The following is a 20,406-nucleotide window of genomic DNA, read 5'->3' on the forward strand; positions in this document are numbered from 1 at the left end:
CTCGACGGGGAAAAATCCACCTATAAATGAAGGGAACTACGGGCCTTTCACCCTCTAAGGAATAGTATTCCTACTCATTTCGTACCCAACAAAAAAATAGGGAGGATTAAACCCCAACCAGACAATTCCACACCGTAGTTTGCACAACGAAGCGGATTTTCCTTTTGAGCTAATCCTTGTTCACTCGCCGTTACTAAAGGAATCATTGTTATTTTCTTTTCTTCCGCTTAATTATATGCTTAAATTCGGCGGATATGCCCTCCCAGCATAGTACAATATTATTATATATATACGAATATAAATACCCTTTTTCTTCAAATCCATATTTCAAGCATAAAGTAAAAGCAAATAATAATATAAATTATAATTTAGCTTTTGAAAATATTAATTTTCCGCGAAATAATCTATTACGATTTATTTCTCTTTTTCTATTGTTAAACAATTGAAAAAGTTATGCTAAGAAATACTTCCTCTTTTCAGAAAAAATTAGAAAAAATGGAAATTCTTTCTAAATAATATTTATATACAAATATAAATATAATAAAATATATAATGAGGGAGTGCCAGTATTCCTCGGAAGAGGAATTGGCGTAGTTTACATTCAGCGGTCCGATGATTCACAGTCATTGCAATTTTCATTGCTTATCGCACTTTGCTGCGGCCTTCATCGCTGTAGGAACCAAGACATCCATCGTTAAGATTGTGCTAAATCTATTTTTTTTATATAATACAATTATATATATTAAATACAGATAATATATTTAATCGTTTTATATTAAAAAAATAAACACAAAATTTTAAATAAAAAAAAAGCATGCAAAAAATTGATTGTTAAGACTTGTTAGTATGTATTTTTGCTATAAATACTAAACATATATAAATTAACTCACTATATATACAAAAGTACATATAATAAATTAATTATACATATTTAATACTCATAACAAAAATACATACAGAAGATTTATATATTGTTAAATTACTAATTTTAATAACAATAGTATTAAATACAATTATTATTAATTTAATAACTAACAATACATAAAATCTTTTTTTGATGTAATAATAATGATCCTTCCGCAGGTTCACCTACGGAAACCTTGTTACGACTTCTCCTTCCTTTAAAAGATAGGATTTACGGTCCTTCCAAAAAAATAAAAATAAAATTTCTATTTTCTTGTCCAAACAATTCATCATATCTTTCAATCGGTAGGAGCGACGGGCGGTGTGTACAAAGGGCAGGGACGTAGTCAGCACAATCTGATGAATCATGCTTACTAGGCATTCCTCGTTCAAGATTAATAATTGCAATAATCTATCCCCATCACGATATGTATTGATAAAGATTACCTACACTTTTCAGTGGAGGAAAAATATATAGCGCGCAGGCATGACCCACGCGCAAATATAAATTTAAGAACTCGTTTTACATATCAGTGTAGCACGCGTGCAGCCTAGTATATCTAAGGACATCACAGACCTGTTGTTGCCTTAAACTTCCTTGTGTTAGACACACATCGTTCCTCTAAGAAGCATTAAATAAAGCGAATACATCCTTATCAGAAGAGAGGAAGAAGTAAATGCAGAAGCATATGCAAAAGAGCAAAAGGTAAACCAATTGATTAAGCATAGTTCGCATAAACGTCAAAACCAAACTCCCGATAGAGGATATAGCGTACTCGCCGCTAATTAGCAGGTTAAGATCTCGTTCGTTATCGGAATTAACCAGACAAATCATATTCACGAACTAAAAACGGCCATGCATCACCATCCAAGAAATCAAGAAAGAGCTATTAATCTGTCAATCCTACTCTTGTCTTAAACTAGTGAGTTTCCCCGTGTTGAGTCAAATTAAGCCGCAAGCTCCACGCCTGGTGGTGCCCTTCCGTCAATTCTTTTAACTTTCTCGCTTGCGCGAATACTCGCCCCAGAACCCAAAGACTTTGATTTCTCATAAGGTACTGAAGGAAGCAATCTAAGGAATCCCCGGAGGGAAACCTTATTTAAAAATTTTCATCCAAAACCTAGTCGGCATAGTTTATGGTTAAGATTACGACGGTATCTGATCGTCTTCACTCCCTTAACTTTCGTTCTTGATTAATGGAAGTATTTTAGGCAAATGCTTTCGCAGTTGTTTGTCTCCAGAAAATCTAAGAATTTCACCTCTGACATCTGAATACAAATGCCCCCAAGCTACTCCTATTAATCGTAACTAAGCCAAAATAAGAAAAAAGAACAAATTTGACTTGTTCAATTTTGTTATTCCATGCTATAGTATTCAAACGCGAAAACGCTTTAAATGTTTGCTTTGAACACTCTAATTTACTCAAAGTAACGAGAACCCAGTGAATGATCAAAGGGATCTCAAAGGGCCGGTAATTAAAAGAACTGCAACGAGGCATGAGATAGCGAGGCAGAGCCAAGATCTAGCCAAGTGAGTTGCTAAAAATAATGATACCCTTGAAGTTCAACTACGAGCGTTTTAACTGCAACAATTTTAATATACGCTATTGGAGCTGGAATTACCGCGGCTGCTGGCACCAGACTTGCCCTCCAATTGATTTTTGGGAAGGTTTTAAATTCCCATCATTCCAATTATAAAACCAAAATTTGGCCTTATATTGTTATTTCTTGTCACTACCTCTCTTATTTAGAATTGGGTAATTTACGCGCCTGCTGCCTTCCTTAGATGTGGTAGCTATTTCTCAGGCTCCCTCTCCGGAATCGAACTCTAATTCCCCGTTACCCGTCATAGCCATGTTAGGCCAATACCCTAACATCAAAAGCTGATAGGTCAGAAACTCGATTGATACACACTAAATATAGTAAATATATTATGTGTTACTTCTTTGTTATAATTCCTTTAATTAAAAAATTTTCTTATAAGGCTTAACAAATACATGCAAATACTCGGGGAGTAAAAGCAATTAAAGCAAGTATTAGCTACAGCTTTTCCGTAGTTATCCTTATAATAAAATGTCAAGTAGATTATAACTGTTTTAATGAGCCGTTCGCAGTTTCTACATATAAAATATGCATATACTTTCACTTGCATGGCTTAATCTTTGAGACAAGCATATGACTACTGGCAAGATCAACCAGGTTACTATATATATCAAAATATATACTAAAATACATTTATTATTTATTATTTTCCATTATACCTTTATGTAATACTACATAAAAATAATAAAAATAACATTAGCAATAATAAATAATATTTTATTCTATATTTTATATATAGGCTTATGATATCTTTTATAAAATTAATTATAAAAAATTTCAACTTGATGTTTTATATGTAAATTATCTTAATTATTTCTTTATCTTCAAATATAAAGATATAATAAGATTAGTTGCACCTAATAAAACGAAGCACAAAAATAAATAGCAATAAAATTGCCTTATTTTGTATTTCTTTATTATGATGCCTTTTTTAATAACAATTTTATTATATATAAATATAATAAAAGTATTACTAATAGTATTTAACTGAACGGATATTAAAATCAATACAATAAAAAACTTTATATAGTAAAAGTTATTATTGTGATTTTTTGATTTAGAAATTTTTCAAGTTCGTTTCTAAACATAAAAAATTTCATAAATTGGTCCAATAAAAAAAATTATAGGTTTAATAACTATTATTATTTAATATTATAAACCTTTAATAATAATTAATATTATAAGCATATTATTAATACTCATACAATATATTAAATATATTGCATAAATATAAATAAAAATACTTTATTAATATTAATTATCCTTTCTTAAAACTAAAATCAATTTACAAATATATTGTTAATTGTTTTTAGCTACTAATAATAATTGCTATTACTACTACGAGAGGATGTTTATTCGTAATTATTATTCAATTATTTTATTTAATTATTTTTTTAAAAACATTTTTTTAAATTTTGAATTTTAAATTGCATGATATGATCAAATTTAATGTTTTAAGGTGCCAGGGTATGCCCCCCCTAAGCATATATATTTTATTTAATATATCACATATTAAGCACTTTAATTTATGGCGCATGCACCGAATATTGTAAGCCCACATAAATATATATATATAATATATACTATATTTTTTTATGTGGCTTTTCATAATTTACATAAGAAAGGCAGCCCACTAATAGTATATACACTATATATATTTTAATATTTATATATTCCCTTATAATTAAATTTTTCTGTTGATTTTCCATGGGTATGTACTATTCCTTTAATTATGCTCCAATCAATATATTAAAAAAAAATAAATTTTTTATGAATTAAATTTATTTAAAATGATAATATAATATCTATAATAAACATATATATATAATCAAATTTTGTCATTACTAATCATTATTCAAATTTCTTATTGCTTTTTTTGCAGAATATTCATTTTTTAATACTTCCCTATTTTAATGTCTTCAGCATGCTTGTTTACCCAAGCTATGCAAACTCCAAAATGCAAATAATATATCTTATATACATTAGTTACCTACAATGAATTATACAAACGTGTATATAACCATGAATATGAAAATGTTAAAGAATATTTTCTCAACTGGCCAATCACTCCGGGTATAAACGTTTAAACAAAGGTTACAACCTTTTTATAAATAAAAAATGATTTGTTAATTATGAGAATTGCATAATAATTTGGGAATATTTTATAATAATATGAGTTCCTAGTATTATTACGTAGATATATTATATTGGTTTCTATCTCTTTATATATATATGTGCTTATTTTTGAGCTCAACACCTTTTAAGAACAAAAATAGAACAACTTGCATTATACGTTGGTAAATTCTGGTACATGCAAAAAAACAATACTGTGTTTAGAAAAACACATAAATAATTATTATAAGAAATGCATATGCTTCGATATTTTTATTTTATTAATTTATATATTTGGTTAATCATTTATAATAATAAGTTTTGATTCATAAACACAAAAAAGTAAAAGTATAAATGAAAAGGAATATTCAAGTAGTGAGTCTCTCTATATATTAAGCATATATTATTCATATGTAAAAAAATAATATACTATGAAAAAATATTTAAGCATAACAATGATACTGAAAAAGGATATAACGATAGCAATAAAAAAAATAACAAATTAAAACATATAGTGAATTAAAACAAGTATAAAAGAAATAATATAATCAAAAACATACATATGTATATATATGTAGATTGCCAAACGTTATTTCATTAATTCATGGCATACTAACATGTATTTTACGCTTATATACATATGGGATAATTGTATAATAATTATTAATTATTCTATTTATTTATTCTCTAGATTTTTGGTATTGTTTAATAAAGAATTAATACATATATTTACATATTTATGTGGACGTGTGGCCGATGATACAAATTTTAACGATAAACATATTCACACGTCTTTGTTTACGGTGATTTATATGTACAAATAAAGGAATGCTTAATTAATTATAGAAGCATGTTATATTTTTCGTTTTATATGTTTTTTGATAATGAAGGTATCACTTTTCGTATCATTAAAAATAAAAACTTAATATAATCGTTGATTAAGCCGTTAATTCCTTCTTAACCCAATTTTGACATTCGAGGCGAACTACTTCAGTAAGTTTATTATTGTTATTTAATTTGGTTTTAATTACCTTTCCCCATATTGCTTCCACGTCTTTTTTCCAATTTATAATTCGTTTATTGAATACTTTATTCTTTAATTTGCCCATTATCTTTTTTAATAATTCATCATCTTTTTTTTTTATTTGGTGTTTTTTTAGTGAGATATTCTTAACTAAATCGTGCCAATTACATAAAGATTTACTATATTTCAGCGAATCGGGTGTATTTTGTTTGACTTCCATCAATGCCTCATATAATGCTGCACTCCAATCATTATATTTACAATCCTCCATGTGATCCCAATATTGATAAACTGATTTTTCAAATTCAACCCATCTGTCTATAAGATCATTAAAGCTCATATTATTTGAAAGATATATGTTGTTCATAACATTACTATATGAGCGTTCATAAGTCTGTGATGATAAAATCCGAGAATTTATTTGTATATTTTCAATTTCTTCTTTTATATTTCCATTGATTTTTTTTTCGCAAAAACTGTAATAAAAAAAAAAATATATATATATAAATGGAATTACATTTTTGTCGTGATATATATTTGGGTATATAAAAATGTTTATATTAAAATTTGGAACGATTGGTAGAATAGCATACAAAACAATAATGAAGTGGATAATATTTCATGGTTCATTATATTTTATAATATTTTGGACATACGGTAATAGGCATAGAACAACCAAAAGGAGTGAAGCCACAAATTTGCGATGCTTGGACTGTTTTGTATTCATTTTTTAATTTTATTTTTAAATTAATATTTAATAATTTTTATATACAAAAATAAATATTCTTTTAATTAATTTCGTCAATAAATATTGTTTTATAAAAAATGCATAATATGAATATTTATTGTACGATATTTTAATTATAGGATTTTATAATAATGTAAATATTAAAAAAAATATCTATAAATTTTTATTATAAAATGATGTTTTATTTTTTTAATTATTTGTTAATTATATATATGCTAATGTTGTGATAACTTTTAAAATTGTCCCGAATTAATAAATTATAGTTTTATCTAATATATAGGCAACAAATTTTTAGTATTTAAATGATTTATATATTTTTTTTATGATTTTTTAGAATAATAATAATACAGTAAAAAATATAATTATATTATTATTTTAGAGCTTTCAGTATCAATAAAGGTATCTTTATTGAAAAATCTCTATAAAAGTTATTTATTTTAATAGCAAAATATTTAAATAATATGTTTCATAGAAAAATTTAGAAAAGGTCATAAAACACTTCAAATTTATTTTTTTTAGTTTGTTTTATGGGTCATAAGACAAAAAACAATTGTTAAAAATTTTTTGGCTTTCAGTATCATTTAAATACTTAATAGCTGATGTATTGTTAACATTTTTTTTATGACAAAAAAAAATATATATATTTTGCATATATACAACCCCAGCCATATCTATATGGTAATAACTATCATATATAATAATGTTTAGCTCACTAGCTTGATCACTTTTTATATATTGATATGAATTGGTAATTTCAGGTTTTACATGAAAGAATATTTTTATAAGAAAACAACTATAATATATAAATATAATTTTTTTTCTTTTTCAATTCACTTTTAAATATTAATGCATAGTATTTTATGCATCTAGTTCCTTGTCACACTTTGAAAAAATATAATTATTATATAATTGGCTACACATTATCTTATATATATATTAAAATGGATAAATAAGTGGGTTTTGTGTCCTTTATATTAGAATAATATATATGTAATAAAAAATATATTTTTAGAATTAAAACTTATTATTTGCGTTTTAAATAAGCACATACTATATTTAAGTATATGCGTTCATAAATATAAAACAGTTATATATGTAAATTAAAATTAAAAAATGTATAAATGTATTGATAGCAAGAGTATCCCTAAATAATACTTTATTTATTATACACAAATAAAAGAGATACACAATCCTAAAAAGGGAAAATATATGCTATATATAAGCATATATGCATGTGTATTATTTAATTTATTATACTTCGAGTAAATACCTTTTAATAATAAGAAAATGAATAAAAATATATATAGTTTAGTTAGCATTGTTTCGTGTATCATTTTGATCATAATAATACCATATTCAACAAATAATGTAAGATGAAAATTGCAAACAATATAAATACATTTAACATTATTTCCTTTTATTTGCACATATATAGAAAATAGCAACTACTTACGCATTTCTACATACACATTAACATATATATATTAATATGGATGTTAATTTGCAGAGTTTGTTTAATAAACCTTTTGATGTAAATAGAAACGTCAATGGCAAAAAAGAAATAAATAGAAGGTGTTTATCTGAAGGAATGTGGAATAGTTATCCCAGAATAGAAATACCTAATATTATCGCCATGGAAGAGTATCAATATAATAATAATCCAAATTATCGAAAAAAAACAAGAAACGATGATCAAAATAGACCAGAGCTGCCATCATTATATCCAGGGCCCAATGATAGCAATTATGTCGACTATTATTATAAAACGCTAGATAACAATTATCCACCTAATTATTATGAAAATAATGAGCAAATAAAATATAACGAACCAAGGTTTCCACATAATACCATGGCATCGGTATTAAATCCTGTAATAGAAGATACTCCTCTAAATAAGCCAGAGAACCCTTCCTTTGAATTAGCATTACGTAATGTTGGAGATTATGTAATCAAGGAAATATTTTCTCCTTCCTTTTTAAATAATATTATACCCCTTGGTGGTATAGTAGTTTCATGTTATGCAGCGGCGATGTTAGCAACCCTTTTAAAGTATATGATATTAATTTATTACTTAGTAAGATTATTAAAAGTGTGGTATATGAAAGCATGCAATAGAACAAAAGGGACTACCAATAAGAAGAACCCCCCACCCTCCTTAGGAATAACAAAATAAGTGACAAACGATATATAATAATGCATGCATATATTCATATAATATAGAAAATATAAATGTAGTAACACTTAAAAATAACAAAAATAAAAATTATTATTGAATTACATTAAACATTTAAATTGTGAAAATACTATATGATTAATATAATTATCAAATCATTTGTGAATTTTCATATGTGTACACAACTCATTATATATGACTTTCAGGAAAATTATATGATTAAAAAGAGAAAGCATATATTTACTCATAATATAATAATATGTTTTTAGTATAATCATTACTAATTTATTTTGTGATATTCGTTATATGTATATAATTTTTTAATGTCTATTTTATCTATTTATTCTTTAAATTTTCAAACAACAAACTTAATAATAATACTAAAATTAATATTTATTTTGAATACATAATATTATTGATTTATGGTTATATTTACGAACTAATGGCTACATAGGTATGCGTATATGCGCACATTTTGTGATTTATTATGAAATAATCATTTGCATAATTGTATAAGATTGTTGATCTAACATATATTATTTACATTGGAATACACGGATATTCGTATATATATTATTCATGTTTAATAATATTATGCTTTAGCATGAAATATAAACCATATGATTATGCTGAAATGGTTTCGAGTTCTAGTCTTTTCAGGGGTTATAATTTAGTATTTTGTTTCAATGTAATTTACTATGAAATATTTATTATATTTATTGATCTGTGTATGCTTGTTAAAAATAAGCAAGTGATACCTTATTAAACAAACAAATATATGTATCATAACTATAATTTATACCCCTTAATGAATTATAAATATGTAACACATAAATATGCGTAAACAATAATATAAAAGGCGTCATATAAAAAACAATATTTTACAAATTATTATGAATACACTTTAGTTTTAATATAAATTAGACACTAAATATGATTGAATTGTAATGATCTTTTTGTACTTTATTGTCAATTTTGGGTTATATACATATATTGACTCTTAATATTGTATATTATATAAGAAATATTTAAATTTCTATTATATATATTCTATTTTTTTAATTCTTTTATTTTTGTTATAATTTTAACTCCTATTAATAGAAATTGCTTTATACACATTTATTTATAGATCATAATGGTACAATATTAGGTTATTCATTATTAAATTATAAACTTCATAGTTTTAAGGATACATGAGTTGTGAAATGTATCGAATATATTATAATTATAAATAGTTAAAATGGCAACATATAACTATATTAAAATTTTTAATTTACATTTGCTCTAATCATTTTTCTAATAATTATAAAAAAATAAATATAGATAATTGTCGTTATTATTATCATATAAATTAATAAACTATTGTATCAATGGCCAAGCACTAAATGTGTTAAATTCTGGAAACATATATAATTATATATTAATATAGATTATATATAAGATATATATAATAATTAATTTCTTTTGAACTAATAATATTGTTTGTTATTATATATACAACCTTATAAATTTATATTTAAAATATAGTGTCTTTACGATATGATATATATGTTCTAAAATAATTGATTTAAAATCTAAGAAACATGGAAATATTCTACATTTATTTAAAGTATTTCTATAGAGTGTATTAATTATTCCGTTGTGGTATACAGTAATATAGCAACAACATAATAATAGTAATAACAATATATAAAGTATTAAATAGACCAAATCTATTATTTTATTTGATATGAATACATGGGGATATGGCAGTTATATATATTATTGAAATTGTATCTAGAAAGCATCAAATGAAATATTACAATTTTGATTTAGTATTTTTCTAATGTGCTAATATTAGAATTGACACTATCCAGAATAATTATATTAATAATTCGGCAGTTTCCTTAAAACATTGTTTTTCATTATAGAACTAAACACAGTTTATCATAAAATATGTAGTATAACATCATTTATTAAAATGCATTTGTATATAGACAATATCAGGACAATCAAAAGGTATTACGCATTATAAATGTGTTTTAATATATATATCAATTAAAATCTAAAAACAAACTATAAACATATCAATTTCTAGCCCAAAAACTATAAATATCAGTATGAAAGAATAATAATAATAAAACATTTTTCATAAAATATAATAGTTACATTGTAGTGTTCATGAAATGAAATATTCATAAGTGTATTCTTATATTAAATGATGTAAACAAATTATATATAAAACAAACTTTCTTATGATGAAAAATTGGTACTTTCTTATGATAATTTAAACTATATATTATCCACAATTTTAAATATATTTTATTAATATAAATATTCCAATATTAAACTGATAAAAGCTATTACGTGAGTTATATTTTTATTGGTTTAAGATTGCATACATTCTGTCCATTAAAGCCATCATGCTGTTTGCTCTATCATCGGTGCTTTTATAATTGTCTGGATCATATTTAAATCGAGGATTCTGTGAAAAATACAAAAAATGGATAAATACATAGAAGAAATACTTCAATTTGGCGAGAACAATATAATATATTATGCATATGTACATTTATACAGAAATTATATATTTTTGATGAATGATGAAATATAATTATTATGATATTAAATTTTATATATTGCTTACATATTCGACATAGGTAACACCAATATTATCTTCATGTCTTTTAACAACAAATGCAGACAAATCAGTAAACATGTTGTGCATTACAACATCTTCAGAAGCTTTTGCCAAATCATGAGCAGTGTGGAAACGTTTTGTAGTTTTTCCAGATTTTTCGCCGTTTTTTTTATATACATGTTTGACGTCATATATATCTGCCCATGTTTTAGCAATTATTGACATATCTTCTGAGTCCTACAAATTGAATAAATATATATTTGAATTAATTGTTTGTAATAATATGAAAAGTACGATATATATTAAGGCAAAGGAAAAAAGGTCTCCTTACATCAACTGTTGTAAATAAGCCAAAACTATATATATTGGGGCGGTTTTCGGCGGTCTTTTTATATCTTTGTAACATTTGTAAATTTGGGCCGTATTTACCGATAATTATTGCTAAAAATCAAATTACAATTTTATATAAATGAAAATAAAAATAATATGGAGTTTAATAAAACAAAAAAATAGTAGCATAAAACATTGAAAAACTACACAAGAAATGTAACATAAAAAGTGATAACAATATATTAAATTGTTTATTTAACTATTTTTTATATACCTTTATCATCTTTGCGACCGAAGTGATATATATCATCGATTCCACGTAAAAAGTTTACTATGGCATCGTACTAATGATAACAAAAAAAATATATGTATGGATATAATAATTATATTTTTTTATTCAAACTTAATTTTATAACATAAAAAAATATGTTTTTTATCTATACCTTATTTAAATCTTGGATGACAAGATGAAATCTTGCAATCTCGACATTTTCATCAACCGTAAAGCACACATATCTTGTTGGATTTGGAAAATAAAAACAATTTTGAGTATTGTAAATATCAGAATAGCGTCTTACGCGATCTAGAACTTTGCTCATAATTTCATGTGCTCTTTCATTTACGTCAGCTTCAGAGTACTCTACTAATTCTTCTTTTTTAGTTTCTTTAGGAGGATTGTTCTCTACTATTTCTTCGGCTTGAGTTTCTTCAGGAGCATTGTTCTCTACTATTACTTCGGCGTGGGTTTCTTCAGGAGCATTGTTCTCTACTATTTCTTCGGCTTGAGTTTCTTCAGGAGCATTGTTCTCTACTATTTCTTCGGCTTGAGCTTCTTCAGGAGCATTGTTCTCTACTATTACTTCGCCTTGAGTTTCTTTAGGAGCATCGCTCTCTTCTATTTGTTCGTTTAGAGTTTCTGAAGAACCATAGTTCTCTACTATTACTTCGGCTTGAGTTTCTTCAGGAGCATAGTTCTCTTCTCCTTGGTAGTTTAGAGTTTCTGAAGAACCATAGTTCTCTTCTCCTTGTCCGACTTGAGTTTCTTCATAAGCATAGTTCTCTTCTCCTTGTCCGACTTGAGTTTCTTCATAAGCATAGTTCTCTTCTCCTTGTTCGACTTGAGTTTCTTCATAAGCATAGTTCTCTTCTCCTTGTTCGACTTGAGTTTCTTCATAAGCATAGTTCTCTTCTCCTTGTTCGCCTTGAGTTTCTTCATAAGCATAGTTCTCTTCTCCTTGTTCGCCTTGAGTTTCTTCAGGAGCATAGTTCTCTTCTCCTTGGTAGTTTAGAGTTTCTGAAGAACCATAGTTCTCTTCTTCTTCGTCGCCTTGAGTTTCTGAAGAACCATAGTTCTCTTCTCCTTGTTCGCCTTGAGTTTCTTCAGAAGCATAGTTCTCTTCTCCTTCTTCATCTTGGGGTGCTTCAGGATCATGGCTCTCTACTAACTCTCCGTTTTCTTGATTTTCATTCGTACTATTGATCAAAGTGAAGTTATTTGTAGTTTGGAAAAAAAAACATAAATGCATTTATAAGATGATATATTGGTATAATATGTATATAATATTTTCATAATGACGCATGTAATGTATATTTATTTTATATATTTTGTTTATTTTCTTACGCAAGATTTTCGGTAGAAACACTATTTAAATTCTCCGTCTCAGAATCAGCCTCACTTGCATGGGCTTTATTGCTCGCATAAGCAACCAAACTTAAAATAATAAAAACTGTTTTAATGTATCTTTTATTCATTTTTGATAAATAAAATATTACAAATATATTGTATTTTTTAAAATTTAAAAACTCAAAAAATTGCAAAGTATAATTAAAATTGAAATAAAATACTATACAACCAAATTATAAAAACAAATATTTATTTAAAACAAAATAAGGTAAATATTTAAAAAAATTTGATATAATTATATAATACGTATGGTTTTATTGTATTTATAAAATATATCTATTTTCATTTAATTGATCTAATTATAAAACAAACAACAATAACAAAAAAATTCATAAATAATAGCATTCAAGAATATTATGGTTTTATTTTATATGTCTTTAATTATTATAATATATAAAAATAAAAAATCTAATTATATTATATAAATAATATTTTTAATATATAGCATTATGAATATATAGGTTTTATATTTTTATAATTCATTAAATTAAAAATAAAATAAATAAACTATATTGATAGATATAGGATATATATATTTTTTTTTTTTGCATGTATAGGATGAATCTATATGTTTTACCTATATTATTTCCATCGCAATATGTCGATAATATAAAAAAGTTTAAATTAATACTAAAAAATGCCTATAAATTTTAGCATATTCTAATATTATTAATTTTAATATAGCTCATATAATATAATATTTGATAATATATATGATTTGAATATAATTATACATATTGTATGTTAGTGGGTAAACGATTATTTTGGAAATGCATATTGTTTATTAATTACATAAAAACAATAGTTGTTATTCTTTCGATTTTTTCGTATTTTTTAAATAATATACAATTTTTATAATTAAAATATTAAAAATGTTGTATTCTTTAGAGAAAGTTTAATATTTATTTGAAAAATATATAATATTTATATCCATAAATATTTTTAATGAATATGACGAAATTTATTACAACGGTTGCATAATTAATTTTATTGAAAATTCAAAAAATTAATAAATGAAATAAATTCCATATTTTTTTATGGATATATTCATTTATTCGTAAATTTTAGAAAAAAACAAATAAATATGAAGTTATCATCATTATTTCATTTATTTAATAAATAAAGTTAAAAATAAGAACCAGTATTTAAAACATGTTTTTTTCTTCAATTATTATTTGTTTTTTGAATATTCCAAAAATGTAAGTTATACGTGATTTTCTTTTATTATTAATAATATTTCATTATTGTTTTCGTATATATATGTTTTTCATTAATTTTATATTATAGTTTCATGTATTGGTAAAACGATTAAGTTAAAGAAACGATTAAAATTAATTATATATATTAATAAATACTTCGTTTCTTTGCATGAATCAAACGGTGTATACAAGCGAAGCATATACCTTGAAAGGAATGTAATAAATTTTAGAAATAATATGATACTAGCAGATGCAGACAGCCAATTCGATTTATATGATTTTTATCAATCAACTTCGAGTCTTGCAAATCAATTTAATGACTACAATGATGATGACGATAAAATAACAAATCTTCGAAATATTATAGATTCACATATAAAGAAGCATAAAGAAAGTAATATATTGCCCAATTTAAATCATGTAGATAAGAAAACGAAAATTTTAATTCGTAAACTTCGAAAAGAATTAGAAGAAACACAAAAGGGGCTTATAATATAAGAAATGATGAATTAGCAATACAATCGATACAAGACAAAAGGATAATAAAAAGGGATGAAAATATTTCTGTATCAGAACAAAACTTTAAACAATTGGAAAACTCTGAAAACATTTTGGATACTAGATATTATAATTTTGAAGATGAATATAATGAAATTACATCAAGTAATAGTTATATGAAATTCAAAATTGATAAAGACATAATTAAATTAGGTGAAAAAATAATTAAGTTGTTTTGTATACAATAAGTTTTTTAATGATAATAGCAACAGGAGAGATGCTATTGTTATTACTACTTATACCGTATTTGTATTCCATACTTAAAAAATTGCATAAAATGGTTAAATTGGAATTAAAAAGTCAAGCATATCAATAATATTAAAATAACCACTCTTTGTTATTATGTTTTATTATATTTGCTTAAATTATGAAAAATAATATATTTAATATTTTATGGAATAAAAGCTACACTTTTTACATTTTATAGAATAATGAAATTTGACTTATTTGTTTGTTTTATTATTATATGTTTTTTTATTTAATATATAATAAATTCATCTTTTTTTAGTGTTTCCAAAAACTCATTTATCTTTATTTCCATGCATATATATTATATATTAATGGATTTTAAATTTGCTCATTTTTAGTTAACATTAATAATTATTTTAAATAAACTGAATTTAAACACATTTATTAATAAAATTATAAGCTATATTTGGGGGTAGGGTTCAGGATTAGAGGTGCGTTTTGGGGAACTCGTATTTTGGGTCAAGTGCTTATTCTATGGAATCTATGTTGTGGGCTAGGGTTATATTTTTATTAATTTGTTTATAATTTGAAAATATTTATTGATCTGTAAGTTGTGATTAAATATATATGTCACCCCGTATGCTTAATATCGAGATGACGCGTAAATATGCAATCAAAAGAGTGGGATAACCATTATTATGAAAAGGTGTGGGTAACATTTTTTCATAAGTTACAATATATATAATTGAGGGTTAATATAGATTTAATATGATTAAAATGCCTATATTCCATATATTAATATAGATATCGGCTATATATGAAGCCGTATTATGCTATATCATAATTGTCTATTGCATAAAACTTGTTAATCGGAGACTATATTGAATTATGCATAACACAATATATTTATTTGGTAGGATATTTAGTAAAACTTATAATTTGTGTTACAATTACTTTAATTTAAATTGTATTTTGTTAACCGAACTATATAACATTATTATATATAAGGGTATAAATTATATGATGATTCACTTGGAACAATTGTCTACTTTACAACATTCCTTCAGGTTAATAAGTATATTTTTAATATTAATTAAATATATAAAGAACATATAACATATAGCCCTAAATATATATGCATGGGATATTGACCGAGAATCGACAACACAATGATATCTATAAAAGGTGTTTTATACATCTAACATTCTTAACAATACAATAAAAATATGCATATTAATAAAAAATTAAATTATAGATATATGTATACTATACTTTTATTTTTCGATTATACATAGTATCATTTTATGCTAAAGTTTTAAATTCAAATAATTAAACATTCGTTTTATCGAAAAGGCACATAATAATAAGTTTTCTTTGAACGAATAATATTTATATTAGGTTATTAAATATATACAAACTTATGTAGCATGATCCTGTATCATTCATTAAATTATATTTTTTGTTTATAAAAGAAAACTAAATTATTTAGAATTATAAATTTAATTAATGACTTTGTTTTGGGGGTTCAGATTCTATGAATCTGACTTTAAAACTCACTATAAGTATTAAAAATGATAAATAAGTAAATTTGTTTATTACTACTATTATTATTATAGGTAAATAAATTCAAAAGTATAATTAAAAAATATATTTATGTATAATATTATAATATAAATATATGTATTTTAATAATTTATATAAAACAATGTTGTATAGCCGATCCATTTGATTTCGAATTACAATTCCCTTTTCTATTATTCGAAAAACATATTAGTTTATAAAATTAATTATCTATTCTTGAAAATGCTACAATTTTATTAAAATGTAAACAATTCCCATCTAAATCCCTGTTATATGTTACACACAATTGCTTTCTATAAATATTCAGTAAAAAATTATATAAAGATACAATGGTATTTTCGAACAGAGATATATAAATATATGTTTTATTGAATGAATAATAAATCAATGACATATAATAATACATTATAAAAGTATCAATGTTATATATTTTTCTAAAGATACAAATTGAGATATGGGTTTTTATATTCTAAAAAACTGGATCGATGAAGAAAGTGTTAATGACTTAATTATATTAAATGTCTTTTATTATTCCATATTAATTCTAAATTATTATTAAAAATATCAATATGCTTAATATGATAAATGCGACGTGAAGGCTTATTTATAGAATATATTTTGTCACTATATATATTTTATATAAAAATAACACGATACAGATTAATCTACAAATTAAAAATGAAATTCCATTATAATATCTGTACGTTTGGGGTATTTATTTTTTTAACAATATTTAATTGTATTGCATCATTTGATAAATTATTATCTATATGTTATTAATAAATTTAATTTTAATGATATTTTGTTATATTGGTTTAAATTTTCTTCATAGTTCCAAATGTTTGACGCTTTAAGGAAGCATTTTCGTGGTGAATTGAATGGTTATAAACAATATGATTTTATAATTAGTTTATTTAATGAATATTTCCCTAAAGGAAAGTACAATGCTAATACCAATATAGCTAACACCGGCTATTTATTGTTATTTAATTCATTTTCGGTAAATATGATATTTCTCTATATGGAAATCCATATAAGGATGTAGTTATATATATTATGACATGGTTATGTTATATATTAAGTCTAAAGTTACATGACGAAGTCACGAATTTTATGGATTTTTATTCTAAGCATATATAAAATAATATGGAATATATAAGGCTATAAATAAAGACGGGGGGCATAATGCTATTAAGATATAAATGTAAAAATGGATTTGTTGAGTATTGATATTAAAAATATGTCTAAATTTTATGATTTATTTAAATTATTATGTAATATGTATACTAACGATACGGATAATATTTCAAAGACCCAAAAAATTTTTTAAGAAGAAATAATCCATTAATATATTTATTTGAAGATGATGTTTGATATATTATGATATTTATATGTTTGAAAACAACAAATTTTAAACATAAACATAAGTTGTATGGGAACAATTAAAATAACGAAAAAAAAATGAGTACAAAACGTATATGTTTAGTACATCTTTGCAATAAATATTAACATAGAGGATGATCGTAAATAAAAATGATTGATGAATTAACATTCATTTGATTTATTCATAAAATTATATACATATAGATCTATCCTTATATTAAAAGACATAAACAATTTATATAAAAAAAGAACATTATTAAAAACAAAAAAAATATGTTTTGTGGTAGTAATTTAAAATAGAAATAATCCACGAAAACAAATTAATTATATTAATATATGCAATAAAACACATAACCAGTAAAACCTATTATTGGGTATTATATACTTTTCTGTCAATATAATTGCTTAATTCGATAAGGCGTGTCAATCTTTCTGATTTATTTGATAATTTATACCAATGGGGTAATTTGGAGGGAATATCACCATCGATCTATGAAAAAAACGCAAAAATATATTAATATATAAATATATAAAACAAATTATTCCAATTTATTGGGAATGGGTAGCATATATTATAAATATGTACATTTATAGAAATATTGTATATTTTTATATTGCTTACAGAGTCGATATGAATAATTTCAACGTGGTCTATATATTTTGTAATGGAATATCCGGATAAGTGAACAAACATTTTGTTTAATTTGCCATTTTTAATATCCTCTTCAGAATCAATGTTAGTTTCGAACGAATTCGCACTATTTACGATAGCGTTTTCATATTTCTTTCCATCTTTTCTATTGTGATCATTTACATTTACTGAAGACATGACAATTATAGTTGTGTCTTTGGATGGCTACAAAATGAGCATAAATATATTTTATTAATTATAGTACAATAATATGAAAAATATAATTTATAGAGGTATAAAAGAAAACAAAAATGTCCTTACTTTATGTTTTAGGGCTAAAGCATAAAAATAATCCTGACGTCCCATAAAACCATTTTTGTAACGTTGTTGTATCAATAATAAATTTGGATTGTATGTACGGAAAACTTTTCCTAAAAAAAATTATAATTTTGCACCATTTATATTAAAATATTATGAAAATGAACAAAATTTCATATAAAAATAATATAGAGTATTTATAATAAAACAAGGAACACACATAATGATAAAATTATATTCAATTGATTAATTAATTATTTATTTTTTATATACCGCCAATAAAGTCAGGATTGTATTTTTTTTCACCATTTGGGTCCCACAAAATATTTACTATCTCATCATACTAAAAACAAGAGAAAAATGTATATATGTAATTATTTTAACGTAATTTTATGACTTAAAAAATTATGTTCGTTAATTCATACCATATGGGGATGATGTATTGTAATATCAAGTTTTCCAACGTCTGGATTATTAGTATATTTATGAAAATGTGAACTTGTATCTTTATTGTATTTTGCATATAATTTGTAATTGCATTCATACATAAAATATTCATAAAATTTATTTAGAGCTTGATGCATAATTTCGTTCGCTTGTAGTTGTTCTTCAAGATTTGTACATGCCAGATGCTTATTTTGTTCATATATTTCATATTGATCATAAACAACATTATGCTTGCTATTTTAAAATTGTAAAAAAAATAGTAAACGTATTTATAAGATGATTTTTAACTTTTAAAACATCATGCATTGTATATTTGCACAGATATGCATTAGTATTATCATAATAGTGCATGTAGTGTATAGTTATATTGTGTATATTGTCTATTTTCTTACAGGGAATTAGATAGCTTAATTTCACTTGAAATAGACTCACTTCCAAGAGCCTTATTGCTCACATATGCGAATAAGGTTAAAAGAGAAAAAACGATTTTCATATATATTTTATTCATTTTTGAATTTGATAATAAAAAGTAAAAAATGTATTAGTATTTTTTAAATTTTGTATAAATGGAATTAAAATCGAAGAAAAGCATTTTCGAGAAAATTATAAAAATTCATATTTATTTTAAATAAAGTATTATTCAAAGATAAGTTGGGTAATTATTTAATTTTTGCGGTTTATAAATACATGAATATTTTTTATTTAAATAATCTTATTCCAAAACAATGCCAATGTATATAATTTCATAAATATTATGATTTTTAATATACTAATACCATAATGTCTAGAAATAATTTATTTTGATTAAATTATAATATACTCTTTTTTTATTTTATATTCATTGAACTATGAATGAAATATATATATGTGCTGTATGCATAAGGCTGTTATATTTGGACCCTAT

The 20,406-nt window shown here is 23.9% G+C and overlaps 5 protein-coding genes and 3 non-coding genes across 8 annotated transcripts in view; 5 read left to right on the forward strand and 3 right to left on the reverse strand.

Annotated features, from left to right (window-relative positions):
• Window positions 1-276, forward strand: part of PCHAS_0937220 — a 3,758-nt gene extending 3,482 nt beyond the window's left edge. The window contains exon 1 of the ribosomal RNA XR_001678616.2: window positions 1-276. This exon is cut by the window's left edge and continues 3,482 nt beyond it. This is a non-coding gene — a ribosomal RNA (28S ribosomal RNA).
• A 265-nt stretch (window positions 277-541) lies between these two features.
• Window positions 542-708, forward strand: PCHAS_0937230. Its single transcript, XR_001678617.2, has one exon. It is a non-coding gene; the product is annotated as a 5.8S ribosomal RNA (ribosomal RNA).
• A 358-nt stretch (window positions 709-1,066) lies between these two features.
• On the forward strand, window positions 1,067-3,105 carry PCHAS_0937240. Its single transcript, XR_001678615.1, has one exon. It is a non-coding gene; the product is annotated as an 18S ribosomal RNA (ribosomal RNA).
• Window positions 3,106-5,555: 2,450 nt separating this feature from the next.
• Window positions 5,556-6,368, reverse strand: PCHAS_0937300 (Plasmodium exported protein, unknown function; the record flags this gene model as incomplete). The annotated part of the gene is made up of 2 exons (XM_016798217.1): window positions 5,556-6,117; window positions 6,298-6,368. The coding sequence occupies 2 exons, from the start codon at window positions 6,366-6,368 to the stop codon at window positions 5,556-5,558; spliced, it is 633 nt and encodes a 210-aa protein (XP_016655455.1).
• Window positions 6,369-7,676: 1,308 nt separating this feature from the next.
• On the forward strand, window positions 7,677-8,562 carry PCHAS_0937400 (Plasmodium exported protein, unknown function; the record flags this gene model as incomplete). Its single annotated transcript, XM_016798218.1, has 2 exons — window positions 7,677-7,757; window positions 7,897-8,562. 2 exons carry the CDS (start codon window positions 7,677-7,679, stop codon window positions 8,560-8,562), a joined length of 747 nt encoding a protein of 248 aa, XP_016655456.1.
• A 2,359-nt stretch (window positions 8,563-10,921) lies between these two features.
• Window positions 10,922-13,264, reverse strand: PCHAS_0937500 (fam-a protein; the record flags this gene model as incomplete). Its single annotated transcript, XM_016798219.1, has 6 exons — window positions 10,922-11,026; window positions 11,189-11,419; window positions 11,514-11,623; window positions 11,787-11,856; window positions 11,956-12,985; window positions 13,134-13,264. The coding sequence occupies 6 exons, from the start codon at window positions 13,262-13,264 to the stop codon at window positions 10,922-10,924; spliced, it is 1,677 nt and encodes a 558-aa protein (XP_016655457.1).
• A 1,084-nt stretch (window positions 13,265-14,348) lies between these two features.
• Window positions 14,349-14,893, forward strand: PCHAS_0937550 (fam-b protein; the record flags this gene model as incomplete). Its single annotated transcript, XM_016798220.1, has 2 exons — window positions 14,349-14,373; window positions 14,484-14,893. The coding sequence occupies 2 exons, from the start codon at window positions 14,349-14,351 to the stop codon at window positions 14,891-14,893; spliced, it is 435 nt and encodes a 144-aa protein (XP_016655458.1).
• A 3,580-nt stretch (window positions 14,894-18,473) lies between these two features.
• PCHAS_0937600 (fam-a protein) lies at window positions 18,474-20,010 on the reverse strand (the record flags this gene model as incomplete). The annotated part of the gene is made up of 6 exons (XM_016798221.1): window positions 18,474-18,596; window positions 18,729-18,962; window positions 19,059-19,168; window positions 19,329-19,398; window positions 19,481-19,736; window positions 19,895-20,010. 6 exons carry the CDS (start codon window positions 20,008-20,010, stop codon window positions 18,474-18,476), a joined length of 909 nt encoding a protein of 302 aa, XP_016655459.1.
• Between the last annotated feature and the right edge of the window lie 396 nt (window positions 20,011-20,406).

Source organism: Plasmodium chabaudi, assembly GCF_900002335.3.
Source record: "Plasmodium chabaudi chabaudi strain AS genome assembly, chromosome: 9".
NCBI lineage: Eukaryota > Apicomplexa > Aconoidasida > Haemosporida > Plasmodiidae > Plasmodium > Plasmodium chabaudi.